This window comes from Porites lutea, chromosome 7 (genome assembly GCF_958299795.1).
Source record: "Porites lutea chromosome 7, jaPorLute2.1, whole genome shotgun sequence".
Classification (NCBI taxonomy): domain Eukaryota; kingdom Metazoa; phylum Cnidaria; class Anthozoa; order Scleractinia; family Poritidae; genus Porites; species Porites lutea.
In genome coordinates this window covers 34,083,743-34,098,832 of record NC_133207.1, presented here as the reverse complement: position 1 = coordinate 34,098,832, position 15,090 = coordinate 34,083,743, and the positions used below count along the sequence as shown (strand labels likewise).

The 15,090-nt window shown below is 39.6% G+C and overlaps 2 protein-coding genes across 2 annotated transcripts; one reads left to right on the top strand and one right to left on the bottom strand.

Annotated features, from left to right (window-relative positions):
* Positions 1-966: 966 nt before the first annotated feature.
* LOC140944838 (uncharacterized) lies at positions 967-6,197 on the bottom strand. Its single transcript, XM_073393940.1, has 8 exons — positions 5,812-6,197; positions 5,204-5,297; positions 4,932-5,077; positions 3,765-3,978; positions 2,820-3,269; positions 1,824-1,877; positions 1,476-1,542; positions 967-1,148 (listed from the first exon to the last, which is right to left on the bottom strand). The coding sequence occupies exons 1-8, from the start codon at positions 6,114-6,116 to the stop codon at positions 1,054-1,056; spliced, it is 1,425 nt and encodes a 474-aa protein (XP_073250041.1). The 5' UTR covers positions 6,117-6,197; the 3' UTR covers positions 967-1,053.
* Positions 6,198-11,515: 5,318 nt separating this feature from the next.
* LOC140943562 (coiled-coil domain-containing protein 97-like) lies at positions 11,516-13,852 on the top strand. Its single transcript, XM_073392662.1, has 2 exons — positions 11,516-12,144; positions 13,478-13,852. Exons 1-2 carry the CDS (start codon positions 11,535-11,537, stop codon positions 13,690-13,692), a joined length of 825 nt encoding a protein of 274 aa, XP_073248763.1. The 5' UTR covers positions 11,516-11,534; the 3' UTR covers positions 13,693-13,852.
* Positions 13,853-15,090: the final 1,238 nt, after the last annotated feature.

The window sequence follows — 15,090 nt, the reverse complement described above, 5'->3', positions numbered from 1 at the left end:
CCGGCCCGAGCGGTTGAAACTATCTAATTCATGATCCGTTTTGGGATTTCCCTTCAAAGAAAACGCAAAAAAAAATATTATTGGTTTCCGGACTCCGAAAGGAGATTTCCCCTCAAAAGCTGCCACTAAAAATCAACACTTACCAACACGTCTTGTATAATTAAACAGTGCCGGATCCGGCCAGATCTTGAGATGGAGGGGGGGGGGGGGGGGGGGGAGGGGGTTCATCCTGACCCTTAGAAAGGGGAGGGGGGCGGTCTCCAAGAAATTCTTAGTTTGGTCAAAAAATAAGGGGGGTTGTAAAGCCAAATCAGTTGTTATTCAGTATTTTCAGTAAGTGGCCTCATTCCTACGCTTTTTCTTGGAAGCCACAATTTGGTTACCAATCTTACTATAAATCTTGGTTCTATTCTATTTCAAAGGCGTCCCTCCGATTGAACTATTTAATCAATGTCAGGATCTGATTGAGAGGGTCGCTTACTAGCTCTAAGTTAATGTCGTTTCGATTTCGCTTACTCAGATGGTTTACTATTAAAAAGAATGCAATAAACCAAGAGCCAATACACGAGAAAACGAGAAAGACGAGTAGTTACATTAGCGGATTAGCACGAACGGGACAAGAGTTCTCATGCGAGACGTCAACTGCAAATGATCTTTAAATTTGTCTTGTCTCCATACCATTCATTATCCAGAAGAAGTTGGGAAACACTACTGTTAGATTCCTAGGTCTGCTAGGTCGATGAGAACAAATGAAAAAGATAAAGAAAACAACATATTCCTCGTAGGTTTTACACCATGGCCGTTCATATTGTTTGCTGATATATTGGTAGCTGATAAACCTGCCTTTTGTTCCCAGCTGCTTTCCTTTCACAATAGAGAACCAAAAAACTATGAAGCTAACCCCCGCCTCCTTCGTGTTGAGCACTAGTCCGCAAACGTCACTTTGAGGTTAATCAACATAAACAATACCATTTCCCAACATTTTTATTTACAAATATTATTTTAGACTCCCTGAAGTCAAAATTATAGTTCTATCTACATTTGCAATTCAATTCAAAAGGGATTCTTGAGATCTCGGACCAGGTCTGCCAGCCGATCATAAGCTTGCATCGTGAGTTTGTGTTTGACTCCCAACTGAGATCGGTAAGCTAGAAAAAGAAAAGACTTTTTCAGACTTGATTAAACAAACTACTCCAGATGACGTAGAATATTGAAATATCTGTTATGTCTCTGTTATTTGATTCAAGTGGTTATTAAGCAGCGACTTTTAAAGCAGAGCGTTACCAACCTCGTTCCCAGGGTTCTCTCCTACCCGCCCTACGGAGCGAGAGAGCAAGGGTCGCATTCATGGTGACGGCACTGGTGCTCCTTAGGGCGGGTAGGAGAGAACCCTGGGAACGAGGTTGGAGTGTTACAGAACTAATAATATAATAATTTATTACAAATGATCCTAAGTGAAGCAGTCACGTGCCTACCTTGTGTTGTTCGTAGTATAATCGGGTAAGCTTCCTCTTGTATAGAGACAAGTAATTGTTTTGGAAGCTAAGAACAGAATGGTAGAATGACCCAGTTCTTTAGAAAATATTTCTCCACTTTAAAATAAATATTAACTATTGAGCTGTGGAGACGACATACATTCATTTGGAGTTGTTTAATCTGAAATGCATGCACGTTTTGCATGGAATAAAAATTCAAAAAAGGAACAAGAAAAGGTAATGAAAAAAATGTCAAGCTGTTTAACAATTTTTCCAGATGAAAATCGACACAAGAATGTTTTCTATTTTATACTTTTTCAGGATTGTTGAAATGTAAGCTTGGCTCACCTCGGTTTTGATGCGATCAGCAGTTTTGTTCATGAATTCTTGGTGTTTAGCGTCCTGGATAGAGAAAATAATAAAAACTAAAAAATGACAACGGTGGTCAGTAGCATCTGACACTGAAAAGATGTATCGAGTGGAATGATAACACTGGTTATCAGCATATGAATACATTATTTGATATATACAGCACGCTACTTATCATAGTCTACATGACATGCATGTATTTAGGATGCAACACAGTACAATGCGATGAGTACATATCGGACGTAGTTTATAGTTATATAGCATTAATATTAGTACATGTTATAGCATATAACAATATATAACAATATAGGACGGTATAGGGTCTTTATAGTGTCTGTATAGTTGCTACAGTATTTGATGTCTTCTATGAGTTGATTAGGTTATGCACCGACTCGGAATTAGATTGGGGTTAGTCAAATCCCAGGGGAATGAAAAACGACCTCCTGCGGAAACTCGTGCCTCGCCTGTATATAGAACTAAGCAGTAACTTAAAGGGTAGAAAACTTTTAAAAGTTCTCTTGTCTCCATAAGGAAGCTTTCTTCCTTGGTGATATTTGCGCAGGCTCTACAACAGAAGAGTGAAAAAAAAAAAATTCTTTGGCCAGTAGCTGTTCGCTATTGCGACTCTGGAGAATAATGCAAAGGCGGACTTGATCCCGATTTGCAAAAAGTCTTGTTTGCCAGAGATTTAAATTCAGAGCAGCAGTCCCTTAACCTCAACATATTCTACACGCCTGAGAAACTGAGTCATTACTTGGCAACGCTGCTACGGTTTTCCCCTCGAAATGAAGTCTGAGAAACGGGCACAGAAATTCCATACTGATGACGCGTCACTACCCAGCTCTGCAACGGCTGTTTTCAGCATGGGAAATTGATTTAAGTTCAATATGATGAAGATTTATCTGTAGGTCTATTGTAAGTAGTTTTGAAAGGGTTCTGTTACAAATTAATTCAAGTTTCATCACTAAAATTCACCTTAGCAATGGTCTCGTTAGCCTTCCTAGCTGCTCTCAAGGAATTCTTTTTCCATTTAACTAAAGAAGCAGCAAGAGTAAAGCCAATGGATCCCTTTTTACCGTCGCGTGTATCGGAGGACAACATAGAAGCTGCCACTGAGGACCTTCGTCTGGCTTGCGAGCCTCGCCTTGATTCGGGCACGCCAGACGTTCCCTGTGGGGACTCGTTTGGTAGCCTCTTTGCAGTTTCTTGCAAGGCTTGTAAGGTGTCTGGTTGTGCTGAGGTTGAAGGGGTGGAGAAAATTGACGAACCCACGGTAGACACTCGCCTTGATCGAGGGACACCCATGAAGGCTGAGGGTGGGCTAGCAGGAAAATGCTGCAAGGAAACTGTTGACGATCTTCGCCGACTAGTGCCTGCTTGTACGAAGGGGAGTGGGGCAAGAGGCTGCATCGTATCAGACAGCTGCTGAGGAAAAATGACTCCAATAATCAATTCAACTTCCAACAACTTCTATGAATTAACGTGTTTATTATTCACCTGGTATAGAGTGACACAACTGATTAAACAGCCAAAGTTAAAGTTAACTCTTGTGGAAAAGAAACGGCACTTGGCTGGTGAGAAAACGATTGACATCAGTTGACCACGGCACTTAAGCAGTTTTGGACGCATCGCATCTTCTGTTATGTTGTTCACTTCTAACATTACACACTATTGGATGGCTGTACAATCATCTAACATTTTTGGAGGATCATGTTTCATAACAACAGGCTGAGTTGTTTATACGTAGCTCTGGATTCCTTTCCAACTGGTTAGCCAAGTGAGCAGAGATTTTTCAAATCGCAAAGAAGGTCTTACTTCAAAACTGTGTAAGCGTTTGCTGAACTATTTTCGGGTGGTTACGAAACTGACTTCCCGTCATCGACCGCTTCTTTGGAGGGGTCCGGCAAACTATGCTCTTACCTCCAAAGCCTTGCTGATTTTGGTATCATTTCTTGAAATGCTCTCTTTGTTGTTGATTCTTTCTTGACCTGAGTGTTGGTTTTGGTTGGTTTCTTCTTTATTTTCTTTTGCCGTCTGTTGGTTTTTATTCTGCTCCTCCGTTTCTTGTTCTCTATCATTCGTCTCGCCGCAGGGTGAGTGGGACCTCAGCACTGTGGCTTCTTCATTGTCTATGCTATGAGATTGAAGAAACCTTAGCCTCCCCGCAGACGTCCTTTGGGGCTCGTTAACCCCAAAGGACGTCTGCGGGGAGGCTAGAAGAACCTCTGTTTAAAAAAAATTCACGATATTCTGGCATATTAGCTAACTCTAATTACGATTTTTTTGTGCTATCTTTTTTTGTCGATATTTATTTCATTTGTCAACTAAAACACTAGGGTACGATTCAAGTCCCTTGCGGGAGGGTAAATGACAGTGATCTTAGATTTGCGTGGGCAGATTTGGGTGCGGCTGCTGAAGGTAACAGTATAAGGATTCGAGTTTTAGGACTTTTAGTCACAACTGCACACGTGCAAATTTTACCCTCGATGATTCATTGTCGGAGGGTCAAATATCCCCCAGGTAACTAAATCATTTATAGACTGTATACAGAGGGGCTCAAATCATTTTATTTATCTTCACGTTGTGCCCGGCTGGACTACTAGTTCTACTACCAACACATTTTTAATTGCTATCTAGAACATGTGGTACAATTACTAGAAACCTCTTTGGCTTGTTGGGATTATATTAGCTATTTATACTTTATCGTTTACTCATGCTGTCTTTGGACAGTCCCAGCTCCCGGCTCCACAGAACTAATAAATTTCATGCAGTCATACTTGGTGGCTTCTCTGCCATCACAAATAATATTAAAGAAGAGACTGATATAACATTAGTCTCCCTCGCAGCCGTTTTTTGGATGTCACGCAACGCTCCCCCCAAGGCTGCAAGGGAGACTAATATAACATAGGATGACTTTGAATTTGGCCTAGTACTCGCCTCCATAAAGCCAAAAAGGGGGATAGATTGCTTTTTTTAATTTATATTAGTTCACCATCCAATTTGAAAAGCTATTTAAAGAATAAACGAACTTTACAATCAAAGTTTTAGTTTTTTGTCCAAGAAAAACAAGGTAACCATAAAAAGTACCTTTTAACTTCAGAAGGAGCTAGAGATTTCCGCTTACTCCTAAATTGCACTTTTTCAGTGGAGGGTCCTCTTGGCGCAAACAGTACATCTGGTACTAATCCATCAAGTGTTACTGTGTCCTCGGTTTGGCCGTCTTCGAAGATATCCTTCGTTAGAAAGATAAATGTGCATTTTATGGGCTAATAAGCGGTTCAAAACATAAAAAATCATCACGAGCCAGGTCGAGTGACGTTAACATGCGTATTTCTGTTAGCTGTTAAGGTTTGGCTTACCTTCTCAGCACTGGCTGATGCTATAAAACCGAGATCTTCTGTGGCATGCGTCATGCAACAAGTGTCGCGTGGACTGGTCTTGAATTCATCTCCACTATCGAAAAAGAGTGCAGCAGTTTTCAGCATCATGTAAAATCACATGGGGAATAATAAATGGACGTGTAATCAAGAACGAAAGAGTGAGAGGCGAGAGAGGAGTGCCTGCAAGCATGGTATTTCTTAGAAACTGAGAAATAAATGGTTTGCAGTTTAGACTGGATTTATTCAAAACGAGCAACAGAGTGACATTCAAAGTGTTCCGCAGGCCAGCCGAACTAAAATACCAAGTTGTTTTTACAGCTGCCCGTGACCTCAGTTATACGCTTTTAATAATTATATAGAAAGGGCGCACTATAAATAATAAATGTTGTTGTTGTTGTTGTTGTTGATGATGATTCAGCGGTAATATTTTAAGGAAACATAAGGTCAGTACTCGATAGTCCTGGAGGCTAAAAGATCTAAACAGGATGAGAAAAACAAGCAGCAAATGGGTGACAGCGTTGAAACCTAACTTATGTGTCGCGGAGACTGATGTTATGCAAGAGTGAAAAATCCTTTTTTTTGCTAACCTTTTCGCTTTAACCCCTGCTTGACTTGGAAGCAAAGGCGAATTGTCCTCAAAAGCAGCTTTGGTTTCTATACTGGGCAGCAAGCACGCCATAAGAGATGTATCTTGTGAATATGCATCATTTGCGCTGCAGCTGCGTGGAGCTTCCATTGTACTGCTGACCTGGAGATTCAGCGGGGCGATGGATGGAAGACTCTTCCGACGCAAATCACCGTCACTTTCAACTACCTTCAACCCGGACGAAGTGGTCGCCAGCTTACTGATGTCCTCTTGAACGTTCAAAATATGATTATCCTTGGTTGCCATATGACAAACTGGAATCACTTTATCCCACCTTCACTCTAAGTTTCTTTATGTTATTATTGTGTATTATGATCTTGGTGTATATTCTACCGTGAATATGTATAAAGTAAATAAACGTATCACTGGTAAATATTCGTGCTGCTGACGCATGAATGGAAATATATAAAAGCGCGCGCATGGAATCTTTCAATCTTTTGAACTTAAGCCTGCGTAGCAAGCGTTTGCGTGTGGTTTTGGAGCAAAGAATGACCAAGGGACGACGAGGAACCGGATTTTCGGTTTTGGCCCCCCGAAAAATAGAACGAGAGCCTAAAAGATTTTTTTTTCTGTCCTGATTACTATTACTATTTTATCTGTTCGGATGTCTTAGGCAGCGTTTACACTTGGTGCCCGGGCATGCCTGAGTACGTTACTCGACGAGGACAAATGTGAACACACTCTTTTTTCAAGTAACCACGCCAGAATTCGGGCGAGACCTTGTACTGGGGCATTGTCCCTTTTTCAACACTGTTTTAAAAATAGCATCTGACGGGGCAAAAGAGTGCAACTATGTAGACTGAGTTTCATATAGGGTAGCCCGTGTAGCTGGCAGGACTGATCAGGCGAGTGTTGTAGTTTTTTGGCGGCGGTGCCACGTTAAGATTGGGAACGCTGCTCGCGTCGCTTGGCGACTCCGCCCGGGGCACAACAATCCCGCCAGCTACGCAGGCTACGTATAGGGTAGTCAGGGTACTCAAGGTGTGAACACAACACCAACATTTTGCGCCAATGGTGGACATCTCCTCCGTCGATCCCTCACCCGAAACTGTTAGCTTTACCCTGATGGGTCCGGTCGAAAGTTCGAGGGCAGTGCTTCATTTGGAACTTCTAGGGAACGCTTTGTCTTTTTTCCGAGACTTTTTAGTGGACCAGTGGTAGTTCGAAGGGTCAGATTTGTGACCCGATTTATAGATTGCAGTAATTGGTCCTTTTGACCAACTGACCGGGAAATATCCAGACTTTAGGATAGTCTAAAAAAGAATTGATATTATGAGGGGCAACTGATGTAATGAATACTACATAGGCCACGTGCTTTTTTAGTTTAGTTTTAAGTTTTTTAGTAGCTGATATGATTTCCGTTTCAGAAATGGGGTGGTCATCAAGTTTGTTTTGAGGCATCACTAGTAGTTGTGGTTCCGATATTAAAGTTTAGGGCCGATCAAAGTCGGTTTGGCCCTTTGTGCTGGAGTGAAGGGCACTAAAATGGTCATATAGTTTATCAACCGGAATTGGATAGTTGGTTTCTGGATTGTGGTGTTTTTTCAAAGTTTTGAGGGTATCCCAAAAACTTTTTGTGTTTGAAAATGAAGTTAGCAGATTTAATTTATCGTTGAAACAACATTGTTGTTTTGTTCTAAGTATAGCTTTATATTGTTTTGTCAAGTTATGGTAGTTGTCTCTTATGTCAGTATTATTAGGGTTTCCATGCTTTCGTTTAACGTGTTTTTGAATCTTTATCAAACAAGGCGTAATTTCGTCGAGATGTTTTCCTAGGGTTTTTACGTACCGCTACTTGAAGAGAGCGTTTGGCCACAGTTTCAATTATATCGTCATATTTATTTATATATATATTTATTACTGACTTAATGGCAATAAATTAAGTGATGGACATAACAATGTTAAAAAAGACCATAAGGGCGATTTGTAAAAGAGTTACAGCGACCCCATGTAAAAACAAATCACCTTTTTTACAGTAGATTATGATGCAAAATATAAATATATTTCGGGATACAACATTGTCAACAACGTTTTTGTCATATGAATTGAAGTGCTGTGTTTCGAAGTCTTGGATTATTTCTTGAATGTCTTTCGATCTCAATCATTGATAAATCTCTCACTGGATAAGAAGTTCTATTGAAATTGTTTTGGAAGATCGTTCAGTTCAATTCCCGTACGTCATTTCGGGGAAGGAATTATTCGTTGGAGGGGAAATGTTTAACCAGCCTTCACAGGAGAGTGATCGAAAAACGGTGTAGGCTTTTCCAACATAAAGGATTAAATTAGCTGCAAAAACCGTGGACGAAGATCCTGCTAGTTGTAAACGTTGGATCTCTAGAAAAGAGATCAAATCAGCCAAAATATAGAGAACCAAGAACGAGAAGTCCAAAGACTACTGCAATACACGTTGTTTTAGATCAGCTTTGCAGTAGTCTTTGGACTTTTCGTTCTTGGTCCTTTCCAACATGTATCCGTCTATACACGGAGTAACTTGGGCCTGGGCCCGGGCTACTTGCAGAGCTCACAGCATGCACAGAATGCACAGAATGAGCCCTCAAAATAACGGGTCAAACCATTACCGACTGACATGGCCGTTCCACATGAGAAGCCAACACAAACACAGCAATCACGAGGAACAACTAGCACATCTCGATCACCACTTCAGCAAAGGAGGAGGAAATGGCGGCCACGGTCACAAAAAAAAGAAACTGACTGAGAATAACTTCACATTGTAATTGGTTTCTTTTCTTTTCTTTTACAAACAGGGTGGACGGGTGAAACAATTGAGTTGACGTGAGAAAATTCCGTCGGCTAAGCATCGAAAAGGAAAATGATAGCCAGGGTGGTTTGAAGACTAGCCAGCTTTGTTTTTAATCCATTTGGCTCTACACTGGAGCCAGACGTAACTTGATCAAACATGACAACCTGCTGTTCTTCTTCAGGCACGAACAGCGTGCGTGCAGCGGGGCGTGCAGGAGCAACATCAGCAACAAGAGCAAATTGTTTGCTTTATCGACTTTAGACGGAACTTCACCATTTGCTTAAAACAAAATAAAATCAACATGTGAATTCATACTGGACTTAAGTGTATACTGCCCGTTATACGCGTTGGCCAGCATTGTTCCGGTTTTATGCCACGTGTGTGAATTTGAGTCATTCACGTGATAGTGTAAACGAGAACACATTTACAGCAAGCCCTGTTTTTATTATCACTATTATTAAAAACTGAATTTTTAAAAGAAATTGTGGTTATGTTTTATCTTTTCGTTAGATTATTTAATTTTACTTAGATACCATGTAAGGGCGTAAGGCCAATGATTAGTCAGGTTTAATAGCGAAATTAAGTATTGGCGCTGAACAACCTCCACCGATTCCTGAGCCGGGATTCCGGATAGTTCCCGGCAAAGCCGCAGCGTCTCAGGAGCTTTTTCAAACCCTGCGCACGCGTTATTTTTGCAGTATTTTTGCCTCTACTTAACTTTATAACTCGATGAGTCGTTGTAACTGTTTGTATTTTTTGCATCATCTCATTGATCTCCGCAGGGTAAGAAGGTCGTAAAATACCCTTGTTCGACCTTCCAATGAACAACTGCACGTGTCACGAGGTGTGCTATTTTCTCCTTGTCACTCTCAGATGACCAACGGCAAAATAGCGATCATCAACATGCAAAACAAAAGTTGCACATCTGCACAAACAGGATTAATGTCGCGGAATGAAAAAAATTCTTGCACCCTGGGAATAATGAATGACATAAAGCACGTACAGTGAAGAAAATGTCTAAAATGGTGAATATTTTCGTCATTTTCCTTTTTCCAAATGATCTAAATTTCACCTACTTCGATTTGTTCTTCTTTGTTTAACTTTCATCTGCCTAAAACTAAAATATAAACAGTCATGAGGACAGCAATCCGATTTGGCATGTCACAAGACACTCATGTCCCACTCATGAATTCCCGCCAAGACTCACACTGGCAAATCCCAAGTAGGGGTAGGTAAGAAAGAATTACTTCCGCTTGAAAGAATCCTTTTAGTAACCCTCCAAATTAAGGTATACAACTCATTCAAAACACTCACATAAATCTCCATTTTGTTTCTGAACCAGGATTTATTCTGACTTGTTTCTCCAACTCTCTGAAACTTGCACTCAGTTATTAATACACTAGTACTACCCGCCTGAGGTCTTTTCTGTCGGTGACGTCATTTTGTTTTGGTACAAAGGTCGCTGTAGTGACGGATAAATGCAGACACGAAATCATTAGCATTTCAGTTTCAAGTGGCGCGCTTTGTCGAGAGACGGTAATTACGATGTCGCTCATTTCGCGAGTTCTTGTTGTGTTCCTGTTCATTTTAGGAGGCTGTTTTCCAATTGTGATTCGAAGAAAGAAGTTGAGAAGAAAAGGCAGGTCATGTTCGTGTACAGAGGCCCAAACAACTAGTCAAGAATCGTTTGATTCACTCGACAGTATGTCCGTGGAGGAACCGACCACATGGCAGATGCCGTATAAAGGCAGGAAACGGATCCGTACGATTTCTGGCGCTTCAAACTTTTCTGGTGTATCTACGATGTCAAATTTAAGTGAAAGAGATAGGATGTGGCTACAAGCTTTCCGCTTCGCTGGAAGATAGGCAAGCGTGACTGGATTCTCTAAAAGACTCGCTCCTTTTGTTTACGTTGCAAAGTGAAACTAAAGGCGGAAACATTTGGCTCTCGGCGATCGCTGGCGAACACAACGCAAAATTATAATCTGGAATGTTATTATTTACGAGGACTGGATATCAGTGTATGGAACTTTAAAACTTTTCGTTTATAGGAAGTTATAAATTCTGTCATTTAAATGAGTTACGGTCTATTTGTAAGATGTTGTATCATAATATTGTTATCGCATGAATGGACAAACGCTCTTTCGCGTATATCAAAATGTGTCAGAAGTTACTTTATGATTTAAAATATATATTTTTGCACAGTTAATGTAAAGAAAATTTGTTTTCGGTTATTTTAGGAGCAGTAAAGTCACTGTAAACAGTCAGTAGAGCTTATACACAATGAATTGTTTCATTGGAGACATTTATAGTAGGTGGTGCCCACCATAGTATGTGAATTATTAATGATCCGTAAATTCATAGTATAAACTTGTTTTAACTTGAGAGGTTGCATAATATTCGTATACGAGTAAGAAAAATTGCATGTAAATATTTCAGGCCATTGGATTCTGATGTAAACTTTGTACAAAATAGTGTACATTCTGTTTTATGTATGTGGATTAAAAATTAAGTTTGAAATTACTATTGACCAAAGTTGTGTCGTTTTATACCGTGTTATCCCGATCAAAGTTATCTTTTAGGAATAAAACATTTATATTAAGATTCTATATATAACACGGTCAAATGTCAGTAAGGAAATGTTTGTTTGCTTGCCCAGATAGTTTAAATTCCCCTGAACTGCTGGCATGCAGCCTGTTTCACCGGTTTCAGTTGTATTTTTAAGCTATGATCTTGTGAGTATCATGTGACGGAAAACATCATCATTTATTGATCAATGGACTTCATTATTTATTGATCAATCGGAATTTTCCCGCGTTTTACTTTCGTTTACGTTTCCTTTTGATTTCCGGTCACGAGACTTGATACACCGTGAGGGCTTGGAACCAACTTGTTAAAGAAACATGGCGTCTTCGTCAACAGAAATAGAAGTTGAGAATCGGGTAGAAGATATGCTCTCCCGGATTGCGAATAGCGATGTTGTCGTGAAAAGCCAGCAAAGGGGAGAACCTGATTTTACTGTAGATGAGAAAATAGCAATTTTGCATGAAATCTTGGATAAGAGTCCTTCATCTTTTCTAATGAGATTTGGAAGACATCTTACTGAAGACGATCTGGCAAATTTTAATCATTTAAAGGGCGATTATGAAATAGACTTTCGTATTAAAGAAGTGAAAAATATCCTCGATATCAAAAAGAGTAAAACTGGAGTTCGAAATAGACGCTATGAATGCCTTCAAAGATTAATGAACGATTCTGATTACTTCAGCGAAGAGAATATGAGAAAGAGATCTCCCTTGCTATACGAACAATACATAGGGCAGTATTTAACCGAGGAAGAAAAATTCGAGAGAGACAAAGCAGAAATGGGAGATGATCTTAATTTTTCTGATATTCTAATGAGGCAACAAGAGAAGGAAATGGATAATTGGTTACTAGAATATCACAGAGATCAGGAAAGTTGTATGCAGGAGGAAGAGGATGAGTCAGATAGTGATAGTTCACTTGAAAATGGTAACTAGTTTGTTCGTTTGTAATGTATTAGCCTGTTCATGGCGTTCAGTGGGGTGCGGTGCAAAGTGAGAGAGTGGGAGAAGACAAGGAGAAAGAGAGGGAGTGGGAGAGAGTTTGCTCTCATCCCCTATCCCACCCCCCCTGCTGTTTTCCTGCTCATATCTCTTTGCATCATCCTTACAAATGAAGAAAATCATTACAGTTGAAGATGCATCTTAAAGCCTGAAAAAATTTAGGCTTGCCAGCAACCCTGAATTTTTTCAGGCTCTTACTTAATGCAACTGCATAAGTTGCATCTTCAACTGCAATGATCTTCCTTACATTGATATATATTGTGAGTTGGGTATGGGAAATTGTCCTGTGTCTGGGTGTATGCATAGCTCATCTGATTGATATTCTTCATTATGTGTGTGAGTTGTATAAGAATTATTGCACCTATCGGTGGCCATCCCAGGACTCTAATTTGTGGACATGACTGAGCATCAATGGAATTTGTGTATGCTTGTGTTGCCAGTTTTAAGATGGGTTTAGGGGGTTTGAATTACTTTTTTTCTTTTTGGTACATGCATCCCTCTTCAGGGATAGGCTGGTGGGATTTGTAACATATCCACCATGTATGGTTGTTTTGCCTACACAAGCTGTATTGCAAACATCCTGTTCACTAATGTCTGAAGTCATTTTACTAATATGTTAGGCCATTCCCCTCACTTCTTTTGCCTGATCAGTGGCTCAAAGAACAAGGTATATACATGAATATCACACTTTTTTGTGTCATGGCTAAAGGATGAGGAATGTGCAGCACAAATAAAGACATTAGCCAATGGGATGATGGCGAAACGACTCAGTGGTCAGTCCATTGAATTAAAATTTCCTAGAAACAAGTGCATAATTTATTTCCCAACTGTGTGAAGACTGCATGGAGATTACACAAAGAAAAACAATGCTAGTAGAAAGTACATGTTGCTTCAATTGCAAGTAGTCACTAGTGGCAAGAAACAGTAAATACTCATAAGGCAACCTTGTGCAGTTTGCTTTTACAAGGTGCAGGGATTTTCTGAAAACTGTTGCTGTTTCAACTGGTCAAAATTAGCACACCTTTTTAAGGAAGGAAGAATTGTTTTGGAGGTGTATCTTGGGCTTTACAGGATCATCTTCTTGGGCTGGCTGAGCAAAAGTGCATATATTATAAGGCTCAGAGCTTTATATGGCTAGTTACTAGTTATCGCAGAGAATGTAGAATGCCTCCTGAGTTATTCATTTTTCTCAAAGATACTTAATTCTAAAAGACCTATTCTACACCATTTCTTCTCATATTCTTGTTCTTTTCTTGTAGTGGAGTCAGGGAGTCCCCTCAAAGGCTGTCCTACAGAGAAAGAGAAACTGATGCTGCATGAAGAATTTTTAAGTGCCATGCAAGATAAATTTATGCGAGGTGAAGAGGAGGAATTTGATTATAGCACTGTTGACACAAATGATGAGTATGATGACTTGAAAATTAGAGAGAGAGATGAAGAGGAAAGATACTTTGATGATGATATTGCAAATTGAGGAGTGCTTCTCCTTTCTATGCTAAAGTACAATAAGCAATTTTTACCTCCAAATTGTCTCCCCTTGTAGAACCAGACATATGCAAAACCTATGCTCATGCTATTTGTTTACTATGTTGGACTATGTTTCAGCTATGTTATGTTCACTACTGTCTATGTATTAACTATGTAACACACCAAACAACATAGTCCAAAGTATGCAAAATCTATGTTGAAACTATGTTTAGGCTATTTGAAAAGCACATAGCTTTTGAATACCTATGCAAATACTATTCAAAATCTTTTCATAGTCTTTACATAGCTATGTATTTACTATGCAATAGAAAGTTCTGCTTTTCCTTCCGATTAGCATCCTATGTATTCACTATGCATCAAAGCAAAATAGTTTTTACATAGCATCTCGATCTTCATTTTTATTTCCAACAAGTTTCTTAGCTTTTACATAGTGCTATGTATATTCTATGCTATGTGATGAAACATATTTGCAGCCTATGTATTCACTATGTGACATTTTAATTTACCTTTATCATGAGATAAAGCTTACATAGCTTTTACATAGACGTATTTTTCCTGGATCACTCATATGAAATAATGTAGTCTATGCGTTTCCTATGTGATATTCCAACATAGCTTTTAAGTGACTGACATGTTGATAAGCATACTTCCAAAGTAAAAAGCAGTGTTTTAAACTAAAACAGTGAAAAATCATGCACTATAATTCTTTTTGTGCTTGCAGATAGTTTCTTAGTGAGAAGATTTTTGTTAAGCATTGAATCGCTACATCCATCATCCCTGTCTTAACTTTCCTTTCTAGCTTTTCCCTAGAGTTTCTTCACTTGAAATGATACTTCCATGTATCATTTTCTTCTTTTATATTGGGTTCGATCCTTCGTCTTGATTGTGGACGTCTCCTGAATATAACTGCATGGTCAAAACTGCGAAACGCTAGCTGCAGTCCTCGGTGTTTGTCAGCCATTTTGTTTTCACTAGTTTCCAGGGAAGCCCGTGAGTTTAACACATGCGTATTGTGCGTTTTATCTTCACGTGGGTCTTTTCAACCAATGAAAAGGTGAGAAAATTGTCTGTTTCCACGCGGGCGCTTTCAAGTCAAAGAAGACGAGCTGTAAGCGTGCATTTTTACAAGAAGACGTTTCTTTTAACTTCAATTTCCAGTCTTTTTCCTGCCAGGCTCAACAAAAAGTATTCCTAACATTGGTAAGTGATATTTTTCTCAATTAAGTTTCGATTTGCCTGTGTTGTCTCCCTTTTTCGAGTATCTGAACAAGGATCGGTCACCTTCGATTGCGCTTTGATACTCCTTCGTTTCAATTCTAAAACGTCAGGTTGTTTTTATGTTCATTTGCCTTAAAATCTCCACTTTTCTGTTTGCAGATACTTA